Source organism: Protopterus annectens, chromosome 11.part0 (genome assembly GCF_019279795.1).
Source record: "Protopterus annectens isolate FY-2018-M chromosome 11.part0, PAN1.0, whole genome shotgun sequence".
In the NCBI taxonomy this organism is placed as follows: Eukaryota; Metazoa; Chordata; order Ceratodontiformes; family Protopteridae; genus Protopterus; species Protopterus annectens.
Genome location: NC_056745.1, coordinates 1,374,111,646 through 1,374,135,890, shown reverse-complemented (window position 1 = coordinate 1,374,135,890; position 24,245 = coordinate 1,374,111,646). Strand labels below are relative to the sequence as shown.

The following is a 24,245-nucleotide window of genomic DNA, read 5'->3' as shown; positions in this document are numbered from 1 at the left end:
GAGTTGAATTCTATTGCAGTTTTGAGTGGTGAGTTATTGGGATAGGGGCTAGTGTTGAATTTTTAGCTGGGATTCCTTTAAAGGCCGACAAGATTTTTTTAGGGTTATGCTTACTATTTTCTGAATGTTATGGTAGTATATTTTTGTCTTCATTTATTTTGTTTTTAGTGTGATTGCAGAGCGTTGTGAAGTTTACAAGATATTGCTGTGTTTTATATTTTTGACGTTCTTTTCATGCTTTTTTATCTATCTTGCATTAGCATGCGACTCTTTTTGGAGAGCCAAACTGCATTGTTTTCAGTCTCTTCCTTCTAGGAGGTGCAAGGCTATTTAGGATATTTAGGAAAGTTGTATTGAATTAATTTACAGCATCTTCTAAGTGAAAGATTTTTATGATGTTCTAGTTAACAGATGATAGGGTAATAAAGAGTATTTCTGGGATAAAATTGCACAGGCTGTGTGTTGTTTTATAAACATGCTGTTTAATTGTATGTGTGTAGTGCTTGGTTGTACATATTGGGAGATGGTCACAGAGAGAGTCTGATACTGTATCTGTAGTGATGAAATTGCTAGGGTCTGATACTAGGATACAGTCTAATAAGGGATTTGATGTCTTGCTAAAATGTGTGGGGTAAATAATTAGTTGTGTGAAAACATATAAGTTCATTCTAGGTAGAGGGGAGTTAGATGTCATGGCCAACCAATTGATATTTACATCCCCTAGCAGTATTTTTTTCTTGCAGAATTGTTATGGATATCCAGTGTAGGATATTTTACAGTGTAGCTGTATTGTCACCAGGAGGAATGTAAAGGACAGTAACATATTTGTATGACTGTTTATTTTTGGGAGAGTAACAAGAAACTGTGGTGAAATGAATTTTGGTATTGGTTTGTTGTAGGGGAATTGTTGTAGCTTTGGGGTAATATTATTCAATATTATATTATTATATTATGCAGTCATTAGAGATGGTATTATAGCCAGGGGTGTAATTCTGGAGTTGTTTATGCTGAGTTTATGCCATGTTTCAGTTACAGCAATATCATCACGCTTGTGTTGGGTAATTACGGTGTATAGCTGAGTAGTTTTATTTCCTATGTTTCTAATATTTATGGTGGCAAAAGTAAAATTATCAGGGATGAGGGATGATTGCTGTAGGCTTAGAGCTGTGCCTGAAAAGGAATTGTCTTGATGTTAGTTGTGATAGCTGGGACCAGGATTAGGGTGAAATATCCCCTCCTAGGAGGATTTTAGTAGACTGGGACACTACTGATTCTTGTGTTTTGGAGAATATTTTTTCCACTTAATTTTGTTTTGATTTCAGCTGAAATAATCAGTTTATATTTGGGGTAAAGGTGATGGGTATCATTAAATATATTTGATGCAATTTGTGGAGAGTTTAAGGAAGAAGTATGGATAGGTGGTTTAGACAGAGTTGTAGAGATGTTGAGAACTATTACTGAGCCATGGCAGGATGAGAGATGGCTCAGTTGAAGAAGAATACAGGATAAGCTGAGAAGTAGCATGATTAAGTAAAGGGATCTGTATTTTATTGATGGCAGGTAGTGGGGAAGTAGGGATCAAGAAAAGTGCAAGACGTTGCAGGGCTGTAGGATATTTAGTGGTGGTGGAGTCTGAAAGCTGGTAGAAGATCGTGGGAAGAAAGTACTTCTTATGAAGGAAGAAAGTTAAGGTTACCCTGGTAAATTATCTTATGTTTCTGAAATGCAAGAAATAGAGAGGTTTGAAAAGATAGGGTATGAAGATGTAGTTAACATATGAAGCAATGACGGTTTATTTGGGGAAAGTAGATGTTGAAATGTAAAATAATAGACAGGTAATGCTGCGGAGCAGTCTGAGTATAAATGGATATAGTGCAATGCAGTATGGGAGGGAGAAAGGTTGTTTGGAATGATGCTAAATGTTAGATGGTAGCTGGGAAATAGGAAAATACAAACAGGAGTGTTTGTATGACAGTAGTAAGTTTATTTGGGGAGAGCACAGTAATGGGTGTCACGGGTTAAATGCGTATGTGGGAAGTATAATGGTAGAGTAAGGGGGTGAGATTGGGCTTTCCACTGATTGGTCAGTTATTACAGAGAGCAATTACTTTATAGCCAGTACAAAGCAATTAGCAAGGAGTCACAAAGCAGAACAGGTCTTCATGTATTTATTGAATGCAGAAATCATTAAGCTATGGATACTAAGTAACTGGTATAACAGTGTAATCTATTGGTTAACAGAAGAGATGGTGTTCAACTTATTAAATGGTCCTTAGAGTACAAGGACTACTCCCTTGGTGGGATTATCACAGTTATTTTCCACCACAGGTATGCAAGTATTCGACTAGTTAAAGATAATACACAGCAAGGGTCTTCATGTTAAACTTGCGTACATGGCACAATGACACATTTCTCAGTGAAGACTTTTGGGAGTTGTGCCTTGCTGCAGATCTCCTGCAGTATCGAGGTCAGGATTGGATGTGGTGACCAGAGGCTCTTCACTGTGAAGGAAAGTGGTAAAAGCCACGAGATCAAATAGCTGTCTAAATGTTGACAAGTTGTTCTCATTACCCTACATTTTCATTTACCTTCTTTTACTCATTATCTGCGTTAAATAATAGATACATCTTTATTCCCATCTATCATCTAATTATTTATGTTTGTTTTCTTATTTATTCATGGTTTGATGACTAAGTAGTCCCAGCAGAACTGTAGCTTACATTCACATAAGGCCTGCTTTATTATTTTTACTGACTAGACCAGGGTACCAGAGAAATTCTCACACTGCAACTGCAAGAGACGCTGAAGCAGTGTTTCTAGTCATGGAGTTGGCATAAAGTTTCCAAGATAGAAGAAAGGGGAGTGTGTATTTATTATGGTGATGATGGTACTCAGGGAAAAAGATAGCATGCTGATACACACACTTTCCAGCTAGGGATTGCCTGAACAGTGCTGTTGGAGATGTTTAAAGACTCTAATGTGTAAACAGTGGGGAGATTAGTGGAACGGGAGCAAAATTACATCGAACTGCCAATGCTAAAGTGTCATTGTTAGCTTCTGTGAGTGTGGAATTATTTATGAAAGACAAAGGGAAGAGTTTAGAGAGAGAATCGTCATAAGTGGAGACAGACAACAGCCAACAAACAACCAACATCAGCATGAGGACAAATGCAAGCATGAAGTGCAGAAGGTTAAAGTTCATCTTTATGTAAATGTGTCAGCAAGTTAAGGAAAGTGTGAGATGATAGACTTACAGAGAGAGAGAGAGAGAGAGAGAGAGATAGCAAGTTTGAAAAGAACCAGAGATCTGGTAAAGATTTCTGTAAAAAAAAAAAAAAAAACTATATATATATATATATATATATATATATATAGGTAGAGAGAGAGAGAGAGAGATCGCGAGCAAGAGAGAGCAATTAACAGACCAACTATGTGGGACAGCATGACTGAGTCAGAATATAACAGTATTGCCAGCACTAATACTGAATCATAAATAACTGGTAACACAATGTTAAAGATGTAGGGAGAAAGACTGCAAGTTGAGGAGTATAAAAGAAGATTACAAAATAGAGATAAACAAAAGGGAAGGGAATAAAGAATATAACAAAATGGAAGGGAATGGGGGCTACAACAATTTCAAGAACAAAACATTAGTAAGATAAATTGGAGATTAAAAGATGGAAAGAAAAACAGAAATAGAATCAAGTGAAGAATAAACTGGTGTTATATTGTCTAAATGTAAATACTAGTAGGGCTAACTTAACGAGAATACTGGTAGCCAAACAACTGCAGATAGTCAAACATACCTCTCAACCTGTTAGTGCAAGAAATCTGGACAAAGCCTGACAAAATGGGGGGACAAAGGCCCAAAAAAGGGACATGTTTTAAATATTGCTCTTATAAACTTAGAAAGTTGCTAAAGTAACAGGGTTTGTGTTAACATACATTTTCTGAAGGACCTGAAATCTGAAACTCAACTGTATGTCATTATATGGTGACTTCAGTTCTCATATCATCCCAGTGATTTGACAGAAAACCACAAATTTTATAAGGAACAGACCAAAAATATGAGGCAAAAATCTGGACATTCTGTAAAAATCTGTACAGTTGAGAGGTATGTAATCAAGCGTGACTTATTCTGTTTAACTGACCTGAGATTAATACAAACCCTCAACAGACAACATGAAACCTGTCAGGCTACCACTTTTTCTTGTGCTCTAGCATGGCAAGCATTACCTGCATGTGATAATTCATGACCCTGGGCTTCCCCCTGAACATGCTGCCCTTAAATATCTACCACTGCAAAGTACTCAGACAGTGTGACAGCCACTGGGTTCTGTCTAAAGATCAAGTATTCAGGATGGCAAAACTAGACGGTAAACACATTTAGTCAGGGTATAGGCACCTCATATTTATTTTTATTTTGTTGCTGACGTCCCACATATTTCAAATCTGTGACATTCTGCCTAGTTTTGCAACAGAGACATGCATGCATACATTCTCAATCTATCAGCCTAATACATGCAGTTTACTTCTTACTCGGCCTGGGTTTTGATGAAGAAGTTGATACCGTTTCTGTGACTGTTCTGCTTAATGTTGCCTCCACAGGTATCACAGCAGTAAAGGAAATTGTAGTTTCTGGCCCGGGAGTGGTCTTGGTGATATCTGTAGTGTAGAGTTAAATTCAAAACTGTGTTGTCAGCTTTTGCGCTATTTTTACTAACATAGCCTACCTACATAGGCACAATGCTGTTTCATAGTTAAATACTCAGGCATGACTTAATGCACTTTAAAATATGTTATAAAGCATTTGATATAGTTTAAGGTATATCACGTGATGATAAACCCACAAAGCTTAAAATGGAGTAGACATGACATTTACATGTACTTCTGACTTCAATTATTCTTACACTTCAGTGCAATTTAGTCACCAAGCGGCTCCTCTTTCTTGCTTTGAGGTCAGTATATTTGTCTCATTTGCAATATTCTTCTTAAACTGGATCGCACATCAATACATAATCAGAGCCTGACGTTCGTATTCATTAACAAGTCATAGAAATGGTCATAAAACAGATAATTTAATGACATGGCCTACACAGCACTTTTGTCAAACAAAAAAAATAATTCTTCTGTATAGGAATATCATTAGAATTATATACAACTGCTGTACTTGGGATTATATATGTAAAGTTATTTATAAACAGGTAAAAAACAGCAATCCCAATACTGAACATTAAGGATCACCAGTTATGGCTATCACTGTGATAGATAGAAGAATATCACCTGTCACTATACAGAGTGTTGCATATATGAGAAAGTTACTAAACCATTTACTCGACTCTGTAAAATGTAGTAATAGATATGATCCATACAACACAAAGCCCTTTTAAACTCCCCAAAAACTTCACTTGTTAATTCTGCTTTGCATTGTTGAGTATATCATTTCAAGTGTTGAGAACATGGCAGTAAACATATTCTGACTTTCCCTAAACCTATATTGACAAATGAAAACAGCCACAGGTGTTCTTGAAATCTGCAATGGGATGATACATCATTTATCAAATAATTTAGACATGTGACCTAGATTATCAGCCCTACAATTCCCTGCAGTGCTGTTATACTGTGATCAAGCACCCTCTCCTCAACAGAAGAGCTCATGCTACTAATGTGAAAACCTGTAGTTTGCTTCTTTATGCATTCCTGATGAGCTTTCTCATTACTTATTTACAGTTGTGTACTTTGCTTATAGGACTTAGGTGAATTGATATAGAGTTGCCCTGGAAGGTTTTGGGTTGTTTACCCTCCCTCACTTCCCTTGTCTGTGGCTCAGTCCTGCATAGTTACGATATTCTAAACAGTCCTGAGCAGACTGGTAGCATCTACACCTGAATATTACCTCATTACAACTCCAGTTACTTACTTCATCATGATAGCTTTGTGTGGGTGCTAAAGTTGGCTGCCCACATATGTGCTAGTGCACACACTGTTTATCTACCATTCAAATCCAGCTGTAGCCTGCTTTTCTCCTCTCCCACTCTCAATTCTCCTTCCACTCCCTAACACTTAGATTCATACTATCATGTCCCCACTTTCTTTTTGCAGCCTTTGAGCTTCATCAGTGTTTTGCCTGTTCTACTACTTTATACTTATTTTTACAGCTGCACATACAGTATCATTCCACAAGCACTATCATACCCTACTCCCCAGATTGTGCATTGTCATACCCTACTCCCCAGATTGTGCATAGTCATACCCTACTCCCCAGATTGTGCATTGTCATACCCTACTCCCCAGATTGTGCATAGTCATACCCTACTCTCCAGATTGTGCATTGTCATACCCTACTCCCCAGATTGTGCATTGTCGTACCCTATTCACCAGATTGTGCATTGTCATACCCTACTCCCCAGATTGTGCATTGTCATACCCTACTCCCCAGATTGTGCATTGTCGTACCCTATTCACCAGATTGTGCATTGTCATACCCTACTCCCCAGATTGTGCATTGTCATACCCTACTCCCCAGATTGTGCATTGTCGTACCCTATTCACCAGATTGTGCATTGTCATACCCTACTCCCCAGATTGTGCATTGTCATACCCTACTCCCCAGATTGTGCATTGTCGTACCCTATTCACCAGATTGTGCATTGTTATACCCTACTCCCCAGATTGTGCATTGTCATACCCTACTCCCCAGATTGTGCATTGTCATACCCTACTCCCCAGATTGTGCATTGTCGTACCCTATTCACCAGATTGTGCATTGTCATACCCTACTCCCCAGATTGTGCATTGTCATACCCTACTCCCCAGATTGTGCATTGTCGTACCCTATTCACCAGATTGTGCATTGTCATACCCTACTCCCCAGATTGTGCATCGTCATACCCTATTCACCAGATTGTGCATTGTCATACCCTACTCCCCAGATTGTGCATTGTCGTACCCTACTCCCCAGATTGTGCATTGTCGTACCCTATTCACCAGATTGTGCATTGTCATACCCTACTCCCCAGATTGTGCATAGTCGTACCCTATTCGCCAGATTGTGCTAGCTCTATCTTGCATAATTTGCAGATTTCAAATAAACAGTGGTGATTCATTATATGTCTAAAGTGAGAAATGCTTTTATTGTTACATTTCTGCTCTCTATAAATACTACCCTTTGACTTTTATTTAAAAATCTTGCAAACATATCACCATTCTTATTATTAGTATCTAGTACCTAAATCCTGGGTGTGCGTCCTTTGCTCCTCATCCTAAACATTTTTCTAATCCTTAAATGAATTTAGCTAATATAAATAAATAGTAAATGTCCACAAATAGAGGCCTTGGTCAGTTACTATAACCCAAAACAGGTTACTATTTCTGACTCTTGACTTGAAAATTTTTCTTGGATGGCACCTCAACTTTATCTCAAATTACAAGTTTTACAGATAACTGTCCAGGTTTAAGATAAGGCATGTATGTGTGTGTGTGTGTGTGTGTGTGTGTGTGTGTGTGTGTGTGTGTGTGTGTGTGTGTGTGTGTGTGTGTGTCTATATTATATGCTCAAAGAGATTTTTCTTCAAACAAATAATCATCGACACCTAAAGAGCGAGAGCTCTAAAGCACGAATGGCCACGTCCGCAAATTTCTTCCTCAGGAAACAATTCATGGGGACGTACACAAAAAAACACAAACTTCAAAACCCTAATCAAGTGGGGAGCTTTGTCCTCAACACCCTTCCCCTGACTAAATATACCAACTCCAACATCACTCTACATTGGGGAAAAGGGCAATTCCCAATAACGGCCAACTGAATTTTTCCCCCGAGAAAAAAATATGAGGATGTAGCCATTTACACTTTAGAGCATTCGCTCTTTAGGTGTCGGTGATTATATGTTCGAAGAAAAGTCTCTTTGAGCATATAATATAGACTTGTGTGTGTGTGTGTGTGTGTGTGTGTGTGTGTGTGTGTGTGTGTGTGTGTGTGTGTGTGTGTGTGTGTGTGTGTGTGTTTGCATATGGGGAGTTGGTCTTACCATGGTGAAATGTGGCACAAACCAGTCTGCAACATTAATTGTTAAAAGTAATGGGACCACATATAAGCCAACTTGGATCTTAATATTTTTACTATTTGTGAGTCACACAAAACTTTTTTATGGCAATTGTCTACATGCCTCTTCCTTTTAGTCCTTCCATTTTAGAAAATATTCTTCAAGAATTTGTCTCACTAAAGTTACTGGGCTCATAGAATCATAGGATCATAGGAGATTGCTGAGCTATCGATCCAGAGGTCATTTTAAGCCTGTTTCATCTCAATGTAATACCATAGAAATGCTAGTCAGTACCTAAGATTGCATTTAGTGATGACTGCCCATGTCCAGGAGGGTTGTGGGCTCTATCTCTGGCAAGAATTTATGATGCCCCATTCATTCGTCCAGGTTCCTGTTGAACAGTGTCATAGAGGTGCTCTGTTTCACATGAATTGGTAGCCTGTTCCAAAGATGTGGCAGTCACTGGGAGATAAATGTGTCCCTCCAGCATGTCCTACTTAGGTTGCAGGCCATATTTAGGTCTCTGGAACAGATAGTCCTAGTCCCATTTGATTGCAAGTTCATTAGGTCTAGTTCCTGGATTGCTCTGTAGGCCAGGCATGTCTTCACTAAGAAATGTATACGATATGGAGTATAGTGACAGGGATTTTAGTCAGTCTGTGTAAGGCATATGCTGGAGCCCCTTCATCTTCTTTGTTACATACCTCTGAGTTCTCTCTAACTGCTGCAGGTGCTTAGTATGGTACATACCAAACTGGGCATTCTACTCAATTATGGGCCAAATAAGTGACAAGTATAGGGGGGGTTATAACTTCTTTTGCTCTCGAGGCAATGCCTTTACTAGTCTAGTGTGCTACATAGAAAGCTTTTCTTACTACAGTAGACACATGGTGTTCAAAGTTAAGGTCACAGTCACTTGTGATCCCAGGTCCCTTGTCACTTCATGGGTACGTAGGTTATTATTGTTGATTTGATAGTGTGAAGGGACATTATTTGTGCCAGAGGGAATGATGATGCATTTCTTTGCATTCAGTTTGAGACCATGACTAATACACAGAGCTTACCACTCCCACTGATAAGCAGTGAAGCTTCCCTCTATCTCAGTAAGGTCTGGGGAAACAAAGAAACCACAATACAGTCATGAAATCAGCAAATCTGAAATCCGGACTATTCTAGTTACAGAAATGCGAGAGACAAGCAAGGAGATAGAATTATTTTTTTTTCAAAAATACAACAGTTAGAACTGCAAAAACTCTATTTCAAGCAGAAAAATGGCTAGCATACTTGAGTGTTTAGCCTACAACAGTATTATAGTTAAATTTAACTTAAAACAAGCAAATAAAGTGCAAATAACAATATTTAACAGAATACAGTTAAAATAAGTAGCACGGCCTAATAAACGGCTAGAGTAAAGTGCAGTAAGCAAGAAACCAGCAAAGGAAGCAAAACGGTAGTACTTAAATCACTGAAAGTCTCTCTGCTCTCTGTCTGCTGCTGTAGAACTCTGCAGGATGCTCAGACAGGATCTTGCTGAGGTTAAACAAGCGCAAATAATGTGCAAAACACATTTTTTTAAACAGAAAAATGAAAGGAATAGAAGTAGCCCAAAATGGCCAATAAGAAGACTATTTCTGAGCTGATCGACTTAGAAAACTTAAACTATACTCCATCTCGTATTGCCTACCCACAGGTGATCTCTGCTTGACATACAGAGCCATGTCTGACCCAGTTTTGCTTGACATGCTTCATCTGAAAAAATCCCAGTCCCTCCATGCCACTCACTCCAAAGACCTCAACCTTATCATCACATTAAACAGAACCTGCTGGAGGGACAGGTTTCTAATGAAGAGACTCCCAATATTCTGCAATAAACTCCCCATTCACGTCAAGAAGAGCACCCAACTGGCCCTCTTCAGGAGAGATATTGATGAGTGGATGGGAAATAGGAAATTCACCCCAGGGATCAGTTCAATCGCACTGCTAGACAGGGGTACAGGGAACTAACATCTGGTAAGCCAGATGTCTGGGAACACTATTGGGCTAGACTTGCAATGGCTCCAGCGTCATTAGCCTAGTACTTACCTATGAACCAGTTGTTGGTATGCATGAGACTCTCCTGGAGTATATTGACATAATTTGGGGATTCATCCTAGTTTGCAGTCATCTGCAAACTTGGTCAGCCACAACCCCTTAGTTTTGACATGAATATATGAGAAGTATATACCAAAGAGTAGGGGACCCAGCATTGATCCCTGTGGCATTCCACTGGTAGCAGGTCTGCTGGTTGATGCGGAGTCACCCACTGATAGTGTGTCTGGTTTGTGAGCCAGTTGGCAACCCATCTTACAACAAAGGGGTTTACATTCAGTTTTCTAAGTTTATCGATGATGCCTGAATGTGGGACTGTGTCGAAAGCCTTTGCCAGGTCAAAGTATACTGTGTGAACAGATATGCTCTCAGCAATGGCCTTGGTCACATTTTCAAAGAAATCCACCAGATTTAACAGGCAGGATTTGCCCTTTACAAATTGGGTAGGATTCAGGGTTTGGAGGTCACTTATGTCCTTATTTATGAGGTCCATAATGATGTTCATGGCCTTACAGATGAGGCTGGACAAGCTTATGGGTCTTCAATTCCCTGGGTTTGTTGCAAGACCACCTTTGTGGAGGGGAATAACTGCTGCTGTTCTCCATTCTGCAGGAACAAAGCCTGTGGTTAGGCTAGGATTGAAAAGGGTACTTAGTGGTGATGCTAGTTCATGTTTTACCCTGTTTAGAAGACAGCCTGGGATATCATCTGGTCCCATAGAGGCTGTGTTTTTTTGCCTTGGACAAGGCTTTGAGGACCTGCTCTTTAGATATGTAGGGTGTGGGGGAAGTTTGGGGGAAGGTTTCTTGTAAGTTTAGAGGGGATAAGGGAATGAACTTTTCGCCATACCTATCCGCTATCAGATTTTCTATCTCTGTGCAGTCAGTGTGTATGACACTGCTGGCCACTAGTTCTGCACATGCTTGGGTCCTACACTTTAGCTTATGTAAGTAGCTGTAAAAGGCCTTATTGTTATCCTTGGCTGTACTAGCTAAGTTTCTCTCAAAGAAGCCCTTGGAGGATTTGACAAGTTGTCTTATTTGCATGTTGAGGCTGAGGAGGGTGCTTTTCCATTGTTGGGACCTTGTCTAGACTTACAATCTGTAGTGATCTAAGGCTAAACTGGCACTTGTCTCTCTGTCACCCTTTAAATAATTTACTCATGCCCTTTAATCTATGCCACTTAGTTAATGATAGTACTACACTAAATCATCATCATCATCATGAGCCCCTTTTTCCCTTTTATCTGCATGGGGTGTGCATGCTGAATCAACTGTTGCCCTCTCTCACAATTCAGTACCTGCTTTCCTCGGCAATCATGCCTGACTGTTGCAAGGTTTTCTCAAATATTTTTCAGCAAACCATCTTCTACTTTCCTGCCCATGTGACAACCACCAAAACATTTTCCCTTTGACATTCTCTGCAATTGGGGCCACTTTGACTTCTGCTCTGAAGTCGTCATTTCATCACTGGTACCTTAGTGTGCATCCTATCACTTATCTCAGGCACTTCATCTCCATCACCACAAGCTTTCTCAGCTGGTCTGCCTTCACTGACCAGGTTTCTGTGCCATGTGTACCACTGTTTTGTACCAAATGGTATTAAAATATATTCCCTTCCACTAAAACTTTCTTATAGGTTTTCTTACCACAAACATTGCAACCAGTTACTAAACTTAGATATTCATTCTAATGATCTTAGTGACCACTCTCCCATTATCTTCTGCTGGACTTTCAACTCCCACAAAAGCCTATCTTCTTTTTTACTTTCTTTCTCATTTTGGCAGTAACTTTCAAGCTGAGTTATAGCTTGCCAACTAAACTGAATCCTTTAACTGCACTTATTATACATTATCCCTGTTATCTAACAGGGATACATTTTTCACAATAACTGAGGGAATGGTGAAGTCAGACCATGCTCCTTAAATTTCCACCGCATCAAAGGCAAATAGCAAGAACAGGAACACTGAATGGAAAGAATAGAAGAGAGATACCAATTGTATTACCAAATCCTAATGGCATCGGCAATTAAAGTGCGCAACCAAAATGCAGACTAATGAGGCAAAGGCCCAGTATTATATAAATCTTCAAATGCATCATCTTAGGAACCCTCCAAAATCCTAGAACATTCTAAAATCCATTACTTCAAACACCAGTTTTATAAAACCTCATAAAACCTGCCTCCAGATCTGCTAAGTGGCCTGCATGCCAACATCTACTTAACCCTAGCAATGCCAGATTTGTTTTTCTCTGTTCTTAATTAATTTCATCAATTCCTCTGCTTCTCTACATAATATCTTTGACCATCTCCCCTTCTGTTTCAAAACAAAATCACCACTCTCACACAGGAAAATTCAAGAATATCTTAACTTCATTAGAATACAAATGCAGCCCACATTTTCACTCTCACCACCTTAAAAGTTTGACCAGCAGTGCTCCTTTCAGCTCCAAATCATTAGCTCATATTTTCAATCTTTCTCTTGCACTAGTACATTAACACCCAACTTTAAACATGCTCTTATTATTCCCCCACCCAACTGCACAGCATTTTACAGATCTACTGCCAATATTTGCCCCTTAGCAAAAATATATATTTATACATCTATATGGGTCTACTTTGCTTGGTCGAAAGCCCATATGCTTGAACATTATTTTTGTGATACGAAAATAATGAAAACTTAAATCCTAAACCACTCATTTTGTTTCCAGGGAAAGTAAACACTTGTCCGACATGGGGAAATATGGGGAAACATTGGCATCAGATACTACAGTGTGTTTTTGTGAAGTTTTGGGAAAGTGTTTACTTGCTCTGGAAAAAATGTGCAGTTCGGGATTTTAGTTTGAGTATTTGGGCTTTCGAGCATGCAAAGTAGATCCATATATATATATATATATATATATATATATATATATATATATATATATACACACACATATATATATATATATATATATATATATATATATATATATATGGATCAACTTCAGCAGATCAAACTTTTACAAGTTCGAAACCACATATGGCCGAGACCATATGTTCGAACTCATAAAAGTTCGAACACTGAAGTAAAAACACATAAAATAAAAAAAAACACAAAACTAAATGTCTATAGCAGGGGGCTATGCCCCCCTGCACCCCCCACACCCACCTTACTTAAATATACCAACTCCGAGATCGCACTATATTGCGGAAATGGGAAATCTTCCCTTTCCACTCTGTACAGAGATCTCCATTCAGTCCGCTCAAACTTTTACAAGTTCAAATATATGGTCTCAGCCATATGTGGTTTGAACTTGTAAACGTTTGATCGACTGAAGGGGACCCACATGTATAGATATAGGTTCATAGGTGTGTACTAGGCTAATGGCCCTGAAGCCTTTACAAGCCTAGCCCATAGAATTATCCTGGCATCGTGCCACCCAACATTAGTTCCCAGTGCCTCTGCCGAGTAGAACCACTGGAGTTATCCCCAGGGTGAATTTGCTATTTCCCATCCACTCATTAAGATTTCTCTTGAAGAGGGCCAGTGTGGTGCTCTGTTTGACATGTATGGGAAGTCTATTCCATAGCATGGGCAGTCTCTGGATTATGAACCTGTCCCTCCAGCATGTTCTGTTGATTGTGGTAATGAGGTTGAGGTCTCTGGAACGTGTGGTGTGGAGGGATTGGGATTTCTTTAGATGTAGCATTTCTAACAGAGCTGGGTCAGACATGGCTTTATAAGTCAAGCAGAGATCGCCTCTAAGTAGGTGATGTGAGACAGAGAATAGCTGGATTTTTTGAGTCTGTCCATATAGGACAACTGTTTAAGGCCTAGGATCTTCTTTGTGAGGTACTTTTGCAGCCTCTCCAGTTGTTGCAGGTGTCTAGTGAAGTACATGCCAAATGGGGCATTGTACTCGATGATTGGCCTAATGAGGAAAGAGTAGAGGGAGACAATGACCTCTTTCTTCCTGGATGCAAAACCTTTAGTAATGACATGTGCCACACAGAAGGACTTTCTGACCATGGTGGCAATGTGGTGGTCAAAAGAGAAGTTGCTGTCAACCTGTGTTCCCAGATCTCTTATAACGCCTTCTGTGTTCAGTGGACTACCATCGATGTGGTAATTCATGGGAACCAAGTTTTTCCCCAAAGGGGATGACAACACAGTTTTTGGCATTGAGCTTAAAGATATGGTTCTGACACCAGTCGTTGGTCTCAGTGAGGCCTTTCTGCAGGATGTCAACATCACTTGGGGAGTTAATAATAGCTTCCAACTTGCAACTATCTGCAAACTTTGTCAGCCAGAGTCCCTTCGTGTTGGCCTGGACTTCAGAGAAGTAGATACCAAACAGGAGAGGACCCAGGACTGAAACCTGTAGGACTCCACTCGTGACTGGTCGGCAGTCTGACTTGGAGTCAGCTACTTTCACACTGTGGGTTCTAGCTGTGAGCCAGTTTGCAACCCACCTAGTGATATAGGGGTTGATGCCTAGCTTAGTGAGTTTTTCTATGATTCCTGAGCAGAGAATGGTATCAAAGGCCTTGGCCAGATCAAGATAGGCTGTATGAACCACATTGCCCTCATCCACATCTCTGGTGACTGACTCAAAGAAGTCAACCAGGTTGTGCAGGCATGATCTACCCTTCACAAAACCAAACTGTGTGGGATCCAGAGTTTGGATATTCTCTATATCCTTGTCTAGTAGGTCCATGATAATGTGTTCCATAGCTTTGCATATCAGACTCATCAGGCTAATGGGGCAATAGTTCCCAGGGTCTGTAGTCGCTCCTCCGCTGTGGAGAGGGATGACTGTAGCAGTGCACCATTCAGTAGAGGTCAAGCCTGAGGTGAGGCTGTGATTGAACAGCGCACACAGGTGTGTTGCCAGTTCACTCTGTAGTTCATATAGAACACAGACAGGGATATTGTCAGGTCCCATAGAAGCTGTATTCTTGGCCTTGAACAGTGCTGTTTAAACCTGTGCAGCAGTAATGCTGGGTGCCTGGCAATGTACTGGTATTGTGATTGGTCCTTTGGGTGGGGAGAGAGGGGTAAAGATGGCACTGAATCTGTCGGCCAATATATTAGCAATATCTGTTGGCTCGGTATAAGAGGTACCATTGTGCAGTAGCTCAGATCAAATCTTGGTATTGTCGTGGAATTCTTTACATAACTATAGAATTATAGAACTATATAGGTTTCCTATTACTTTCACGAAGTGCAGGGTATCGAGCGACACATGCACGACTCTCTGTTTTCAAAATGGCAGTTACACGAATCAAAAATGATCAATTTCTAATGATCAAGTGATGTGTTACACTCGATCATTCCTGATTCGATGCATTGGGAGATCGTGGTTCAGTGGGGAACAGAGAATTAGACAATTGCCTCATTGTAGTGTGATCTTAGAGTTGGTATATTTAATGTGCAGGGGGTGTGGAGGGTGCAGCTGCCAGATGGGGGGTCCAGGGAGGGTAGTCCCCCTGCAAAATAGTAGCATTAATGTACCGTTGACTGTAGAGTGTAACGGTGCATTAATGTGCATGACATGGGTGACTGATATATCGAATACATCAAACCATGGCTGTCGATATATTCATTTTCGCCTTAGTTTACTTTTTTGGCATTCTGGATTTAGCATTTCGGGTCAACATTCTAAACAGTTGACTGAAGCAGATTCAGAATGCCAATATATATATATATATATATATATATATATATATATATATATATATATATGTAGGTCTACCTGACATTGCCGACAGTCCAGAATGCCGACAACCATATGGCTGTCACCATATGATTGACATTTGGAATTCTAATAATGCGGAACCAGCATCTCACTATAGTGCAGAATGGAAAGATTTCCATTCCTGCACTGTAGTGCAATCTCGTAGTTGGTATATTAAAATTATGGGGGTGCAGGGTGGCATAGCCCCCCCTGCTAGCAGTTGAAATGAAATTTTATTTTCCTTTTACATGGTCTACTTAGAATGTCGAGATTTCAGATGTTGGTCATATGGTGTCAGCCATATAGTTGTCGGCATTCTGAAATTTCGGCATTGTGAAGTATATATATATATATATATATATATATATATATATATATATATATATATACACATATAAAATCATTCTATGAACAGATGCTAGAGTACATACTGAAATATGATCTGCTGAATGGAAAATAAAATGGTTAGTGACCAAAATTTAGCAAACTGCCATCTTCTCTTTAATCCAAGAGAAATTCAGGTATACACTACCAATGTACGTTCCCAGAAAAACCAAAATATGTAGAAAAAAAAGGAACGTTCCACCACAGTAAAACAATACGTAAATGAATAAAATCCACTTATTCGCTCAGAAACAGAACAAGCACTTTCGGCAATATGCCTTCTTCAAATCCTGATTTGTTATGTCCTGAGTGTCCTGTTTTTAAAATACTAACATCCAATCACAAAGCCTAACTTTTTAATCAGATGACCCATCTAAAAATACAGACATACTGGCTTTTTCACTAATTCTCAGGTTCAGACCAATCATCCTTTGTAAAAATATGGAAATTAGCTCTTTGGCCAATCAAATATCTCTTCATGCCCTTCCTGTATATACACACACACACATATATATATATATATATATATATATATATATATATATATATATATATATATATATATATATATATATATATATATATATATATATATATATACTTAATAGACATAATATATACGGCAGACATCTGAATAATTCCTTGAGACTTGTAGTGTCTCAGATATGGGAAGTAATTTATAGGGTACTGAAAGAAAGTTTTTACCTTTGATTGGTTGTTTTTTGGTCTTAAGAAAGCTCTTGTTTTGCATTGGATGACAAAAGGTGCTTGGAGTATATATGCTCATTATTGGCCAAATATCTAGGACTGAATAAGTTTGTCCACATTAGAGGAAAATGCAGGGAATCTGTGGTAATTGCCCTTGGCCGATATCAAATTAAGAAAGAACCACAGATACCGAGGTCAAAATGGAATCACTACTACTACTACCTTTGGAGAGTCTGTCTTGAATTTTAGAAGAACCCTTGTTATCAGTGAAAAGGGTGGAAAGACATAAAAGTGCATTCCCATCCATGTGTATGAGAAAACTTCTGTATTCCACACCTGTTGCATGGAAACCTGTAGAAGAATTTTGTTTAACTGTCTGTTTTGAAAGGAGGTAAACATAACTATTTGAGTATTTTCCACAGTTCACTCCATTTCAGGTCCGCAGTGGTAATTCCCATTGACAAGGCTCTGTTCTGATCTTGACTAGCTCACTTGATATAATGTCCTGCTCTCACTGAATGTATGAAGCCTGAAGACTCAAATGACCTAAGATGCTGTCTCAAAAGCAGTCATGATAATTCTACAAAGGTCATAAAGATATATTAACTTGCAGAGGTCCTGGGGGCAAGAGATGTTTTAAAGTCTTAAAGGGCATTGATAGCTGCCAGCATCTCTTTAAAATGTATGTGCTTTTGACTGTTCTTCTTGTTCCACAGACCTTGCATGTCCAACCTTTTTTGATATAGTCCCCCAAAACAAAGTCTGCAGCATCAATTGTGGCAGATGGAAAAGGAGGTGGAAGGGAGAAGAGGACACCTAGACTGAGAGATATGCGGTCTGTCCACTACTGTAACTCCCTTCTAACAAATACCAGCACTGGAATTTGAAAGGCCAAACTGTGCTGTTTCCAGCTAAAGTTTGGCCTAGGGAATCATGACAATCACAGAGGCCATGGAACCTAAAATCCTATGATACTTCTGGGCAGAAGACAATGTCTGGCTGGAAAAGGTCACACAGTTTTCTTTATACAGTTCTATTCTATACCAAGGAAGACTCTTCATAGGGATCCAGTCAAAGACTTCCTATAAAAATAATCTGTGGGAGGAAATAAAGATTATTTTAGAAAGTTCAGCTGAAATTCCATATTTAAAGAGCTGCTTAATACATCTCAAGGAATCCTAATATTTGGGGAAAAATTCTGCAAATATGACCATTGTCTGAAAATGAAAAGATGTGCAAGATGTGCATGCCTTGATGTCTTTTAGCAATTATGGCGACCAGACACTTTGCAAGCACCCTTCATGCAAAGGTTTGCCCAAAGAGTAAGGCATGTAATTTGGAATGAAATGATAATCATCTTTTAAATCTAATGTTACCATGAAAATGAGGATAATGAGGGAAGGTCTAAGATTGCTCTCCAAGTTTTTTTTTTTCTTTGGTACCAGACGATTCTTGAATACAAACTTTTGCCTCTCTGACCTGGAGACACATATAACATGACTTGCTAAGACAACATCAGCTCCATAACTTTAAGAAAGAAGAACGTTTGGTATATACAATGAGGAGGGATCCCCAGAAAAAGAGGAAGGGATTCCTCCAGGAGTACTGTCTGGACACACTTGTGTAAGGAAACATGATTTCACTGGGGAACATGAAGACCTAGACTTAAGGATAGATTAAAGGGATTGCTAACATGGGGGGGGGATCTAGAAGGATCAAATAGTAATGCAGACATTTTTGAACTGTTCCCCTTACAGGTATTCTCCCACCTTTCATCTTAGAGCCTCCATGCCATTTTATATATAAACTGTTTGAGTGACCCTTTCTAGGGCTGCTAAATATATACTTGAAAAAGGGCCCAAAAAGGAAATAACTTTTATTTGTCTTAATTTTAGGACAAAATGGTTAAAAAATCAGTATCTCTCTACCATGAAATGTATAAGACCACAGCAGCAGAGGGTCCAAAATAACAACTTTAACATCTTATGAAATGTTTGAGAGTGTAGCCATGCAGTATCATTCATAGCTAAAACAGAAGCAGCTTCTCTACATAGATCATTAACAGAATCATAACAACACTTTAAACAGATTTTGGTTACATCAGAAACAGACAAAATGAGGTGTTCAATGAAATTTTAACCTCTAACGAATGAAGGTTTACAGGTAACATTTGCATATTCTCCAAAGAAGGCAGTAAAAATGTCTTTTTTAACAAATGATCCTGGCCATTCCATCTTCTGAAGGATAAAATAGCAGAAGAAAAAAATGTATTCACAAATCTATCAAAGGCTTTCCCATCCTGAAAGGGGAAATGGGGTAGCATTTAACAAAATAATCAGTAGTAGATGGCTTTGATAAGGAAACAAATGCAAGCTCAGAGGTGGGATAAGAAAAAAACTATTCAAGTGTCTGAGGTACTATACAACCTATCAGACTTTTTAGGGGAATGTGGTTGACTATCAGACATATGACAGGCTGTTAAAAAACATCCTGTAGGATAGATAAAATGAGAGAACTTCAAGCTGAGGAAAATCCAGTTGTAACAATTCCTAAAACTTCAGCTGGCAGATATAGATTTTAATCTGTTCCCACTGAAACAAATTTTACTGGAGAGAAATCTGAAGAAATACTTTCCTCAGAAAAATAATCTTTAATTTCATGAGAAATACTGATAAATGAAACTCTCCTTCCAGTCCTTGCTGCTCTGATTGAGAATCACTGGCAGTATAAAGGGAAATATTTGTTTTCCTACAAACGGTCACTGGATAAACAGAAATAAAAATCTTTACAGCTAGAAGCAATCCCTCTAGTAATCCCATTAAGTTCATTCTGTCCAAAAGAGAGGGATATAGAGAAAGAGAGTAGGAGACGTCACATGCCTCACTGTTTTGCTTTCCTGGGAAATTCTCTCAAAAATGACTGACCCATGGCAAAGGTACTAGCCCCAAAAACAAGCACCGAATTCAGCTAACTGGCAAACCTCTATATGCTACTTGCCCCGAGACTGATAAGTGTGGCTTTCCTTTGCCTAGTAAGGGGTTGATAAAAGCCTCAGAGGATGTCACTAACTCTCATTTATTAGTGGCTGCAGGTGCTGCACCAAATGGACTGAGAGATAACAATGAGCAGACTGAGGAACCTGGTCAGGCCACAGCAGAGTCACCCATCAGCTGAAACAGTGATATAGCCAGCTGGACTGAAGACTCCTGTAGGTCAGAGTGCAAGTGAAGTGTGCTGTATCTTTAAGAAGCATGCCAAGGCTGTACGAGCATGTATAAATTCCACACACATGCAATCCCTAGTGCCATTTTGTAAGACCAGCCAGAATGAGAGCATGCATGATCACAGCTGCTAGTTTGTATATAAGTTACTTAAGTTAAAGTCAGTAAACATCTATAGTGATGTGTTTGTATAAAATAAAGCTGCTTGAATAGAACCCACAAACACTCTTCTATTGTGTCCAAAGTAGGAGAGCGACATGGTGTCAGAACTGGGATAGCAGAGAATAAGATCCAGGGCTATAAGGTGCAGAGACGACAGTGAAGGTAAAACTAAGATAAATGAGCACAAAAAGAGACAGAAAAGAATGCAGTTTTTACTAGAACATTCTGAATATGAACAAAGATACATAGGAACACTTTGTGATTTGCTAAGGGTTGTACTAAAAAACAATATTTTCTTATTTCAGCAACAATGATATAAACAAATACATGGGCTGGCAATGGGTACACCAGTGGCAAATACGTTTGCCAACATTGTGATGTATATATAGGAGACTCCACAGCCATGGCAGAAACAATTTATTGCAGAAAAACAGTTAAACTCCAATGGTATCCACATACACCGAAAAGGTACAATGGTTAAGCGCTTTCACCCAGAACACTCCCAGGCTTCTTCAGAACAGTTTAAAACTTGCTGGTTAATACAAAAGGCTGATTTTTTTTTCAAGTTTTTCAAATTGAAAAAGGGACTTTGGAGACCACTATATATACAGGAAACATATTAAAAGGAATACCCTGTTATATAGAAATAGCATGCACCCAGGCCACACCTGTAAGAATGCGAGTAAGAACCAATTCCTTACAGTAGCAAGACTAAATACTATTGAATCAAATATGGTTAGCCAAATAAATCAAATTGTGAAAGATTTTGTTGACCAAGGATATACTTATAATGAGGTGATGCATATATATGGTGATACTCAATGTTCTACAGTTAGGAAAGCCTTTAGTTCTAGGAACACCTTAGATATATCGATCAAAGACCAGATGAGTTAAGATGTATATTAACATATAATAAAAATATATCCGCTGTCAAAAGAGTAATTTCTAGACATTGGCATATATTGCAGGATATACCGGAACTTAAAAATATTATAAGTGAATAACCTCACTTCACATATAGGAAACATAAGAACCTTAAGAACATATTATGCTACAAGGAGCAGTCTAAGATATGGTTCAATAGTCAACAAATTAAAAAAGGCACGTATAAATGTGGAAATTGTAAATTTTGCATGTATATTAATATGGATAAATCCATTCACTTAGCTAGTAACAGAAATATAACATTAAAAGCATATGGGAGCTGTAATACCAAGAACCTTGTAGATCTGGAAATATGTATAACATGTGGCTCATACTATATAGAGAAAACCAGTCAGAAATTGAAAGAACATATTTGTAGCCATGTCTCAGAGATAAACACTATGAAGAACACGAATGCTTTGTATAAACATATTCTAGAAAATGGAGATAGCCATATGTTTAAATTTGCCTTACTGGAAGTAGGCATAGCAGAAATATGAGGTGGTGATGTTATAATGAAAACTGAACTAGTAGAGATGAAGTAGATAATTAGGCTCAAAACTCACATACTATCAGGTCTTAATGACATTGTCCCTTTAAAACCTTTGCTGAAATACAACCATAATTGTATCTGATTTACATAATTAATATGTCATGCTTTTAAGAATATAAGCTACTTTACTCTTGTTCTTAGTATTTAACGCCTGAGGAAGCCTCTAGGATGACAGTTTTTAACATGTGTTTGTACTGGAAATAAATGCATGTCATGGTTCCAGCGACTGTTTTTTTTTGTTTTATTTTGCTGTATCTTTAAGAAGCATGCTGAGGCTGTACGTGTACATATAAATTCCAGACACTTGCAATCCCTAGTGCCATTTCATAAGAGCAGCCAGCGTGAGAGCATGCATGATCACAGTTGTTAGTATGTATATAAGTTACTTACATTAAAGTCAGTAAACTTCTATAGTGATGTGTTTGTATAAAATAAAGCTGCTTGAACAGAACCCATAAAGACTCTTTTATTGTGTCCAAAGTAGGAGAGTGACAACTCCTAAGAAATATAATTCTGGATGATGGGGGGAAAAGAACTATGGCGGCCAATATCTGTTTCATTGTTCAACCAAAAAGAGCACCAGCAAGGCATGTTGCAGAGCGTGCATGAGCCAGTAAAACAAGGGACCTTCCAAGTCAAGTTTTGAGATAACACTTTTTAAAGACAGTCCCTAAAACTCAAAATCCTCCCCCAAATCTGATTATTCTACATGACAATGTAGAAAAATGATTAAAGAGAATTTGCACACAGTGCTTTTTCATGCAAGCATTCTTAACTGGAAAAAAAATTCCATTGCATGTAAAGGTAGACCAAATAATAACATTTCCTAGCATTTTTCATGGAGAAAGACAATTTTTCTTCAGAAATATAATTTAGTAGAATTTTTTTCTCTGTGAAAAGAAATTATCTGCCCAATCTAGAAAGAACGATAACCAACCATCAGCTCCACAAAACCTGCATAGGGAGTGCATTTCAGCAAGAAGTAAGGTCTGAAGCTTCGGAGAGCATTTCAGCAGCAGGTAAGCTTTGAAGCCTTGAAATGCTGACTGATTGGTTATACCTTTAACATGCTATAACCCAAAAAGCTTAGGCTACTCCAATAGTAATCCAGTGTTGGGCATCTCCCAAACTTATTCACTCAAGCACATACATTTGGTGTTGTTACAAACATGGTCTCAAACCAGATTTTTTTTTCTACTGAAGGAAACTGAAATTAAATTTGTATGTTAAGTAAGGCTAGATTACAGTAGTATGTTTCCATGCTGTCATCTCTGCTTCACGCCATATTTTAAGTGATTTATGTTGTTTTAAACAAATTTATATACAATGTTTACTTTTGTGCTTCTTTAATGTTATATTCACCAAAGTTACTGGAGATTCAGTTATACAACTTCAATCATCTAGTAAATATTTCATAGAAAGTAGCGTTATTCTGTTGTACATTTGTTTTCTTCCACCTTATTTAATGTTAGTCTTTAATGTATTCATTGTGGTTCTGTGCATTTACTTATAATCAACGATCATTTAAAGCCTCTGTTAAGTCCCTTGTTCCTTTGTTATTGCCATATAGTAATGTAATGTCTTTTGGCTTTTCTCAGTTAGGGGACGCCACAGCGGAACTCCGATCTGCTAATGATTGGCAGTGTATTTTACGGTGCTGAGTTGCCAGCCCAATTCCCAACCTTCAAAGAAGGCACACCCATTCACGCACGCACCTACCTGCATGTCTTTATACGTTACTCGACCACAGGGAGGACATGCAGACTACGCACAGAAGACACCCCAGCCAAGGATCGAATGGGAGAACCTCTTGCTGTGAGGCGACAATGCTAACCGCTGCACCACCGCAGCCTTTATGATCTAGGTAAATAAATATATAAAAACATATAAAAACAATGAGTCAGAAGTTCAGTGGATTTTTTTGCTGTTATAGTTTTTGGGCAGTAACAATAGCGGCATGTTTAAACTTGCTGCTGAGAATGCACTAAGTACAGATTAAAAATGTGTACTAGAAGTTTAAAATGTGTGGTGCAGTGACCCCAAAAGAAGAGATGGATAGCACAGTTGTTAAGGATGGACTTTTATGGCACATGCCCCTCAATTGTCCAGATTTTTGCCTCATATTTTTGGTCTACTTATAAAAAAATCAGTTTTCTGGCTATTCATTGGCAAATCATTGCAGGTTATAGTCAGAAAATAATGAAAGGCATTTAAGTTTCAGACTTCATAAATTTCAGAAAATTCATGCTAATGCAAAACTTTTATTCTATCAACTTTCTAAATTTGTAAAAGCAATATTTAAAACTTGTCCCTATTTTTGGGCCTTTGTCCCCCTATTATTTATGGCGTTGTCCAGATTTCTTGCTCTAAGAGGTTGAGAGGTATGTTATGGGAGTTTTTCTAAGTGGATATGTATTGTTTTGGAGGTTATGTCCCTGTAAAAGAA

At 38.6% G+C, this 24,245-nt stretch overlaps 1 protein-coding gene across 1 annotated transcript in view; it reads right to left on the bottom strand.

Annotated features, from left to right (window-relative positions):
* LOC122815075 overlaps positions 1 to 24,245 on the bottom strand; it is a 3,014,144-nt gene that overhangs the window by 2,604,134 nt on the left and 385,765 nt on the right. The window contains exon 20 of the mRNA XM_044087319.1: positions 4,540 to 4,665. Coding sequence (XP_043943254.1) covers positions 4,540 to 4,665 — 126 coding nt within the window. The remainder of the gene's footprint in view (positions 1 to 4,539; positions 4,666 to 24,245) is intronic.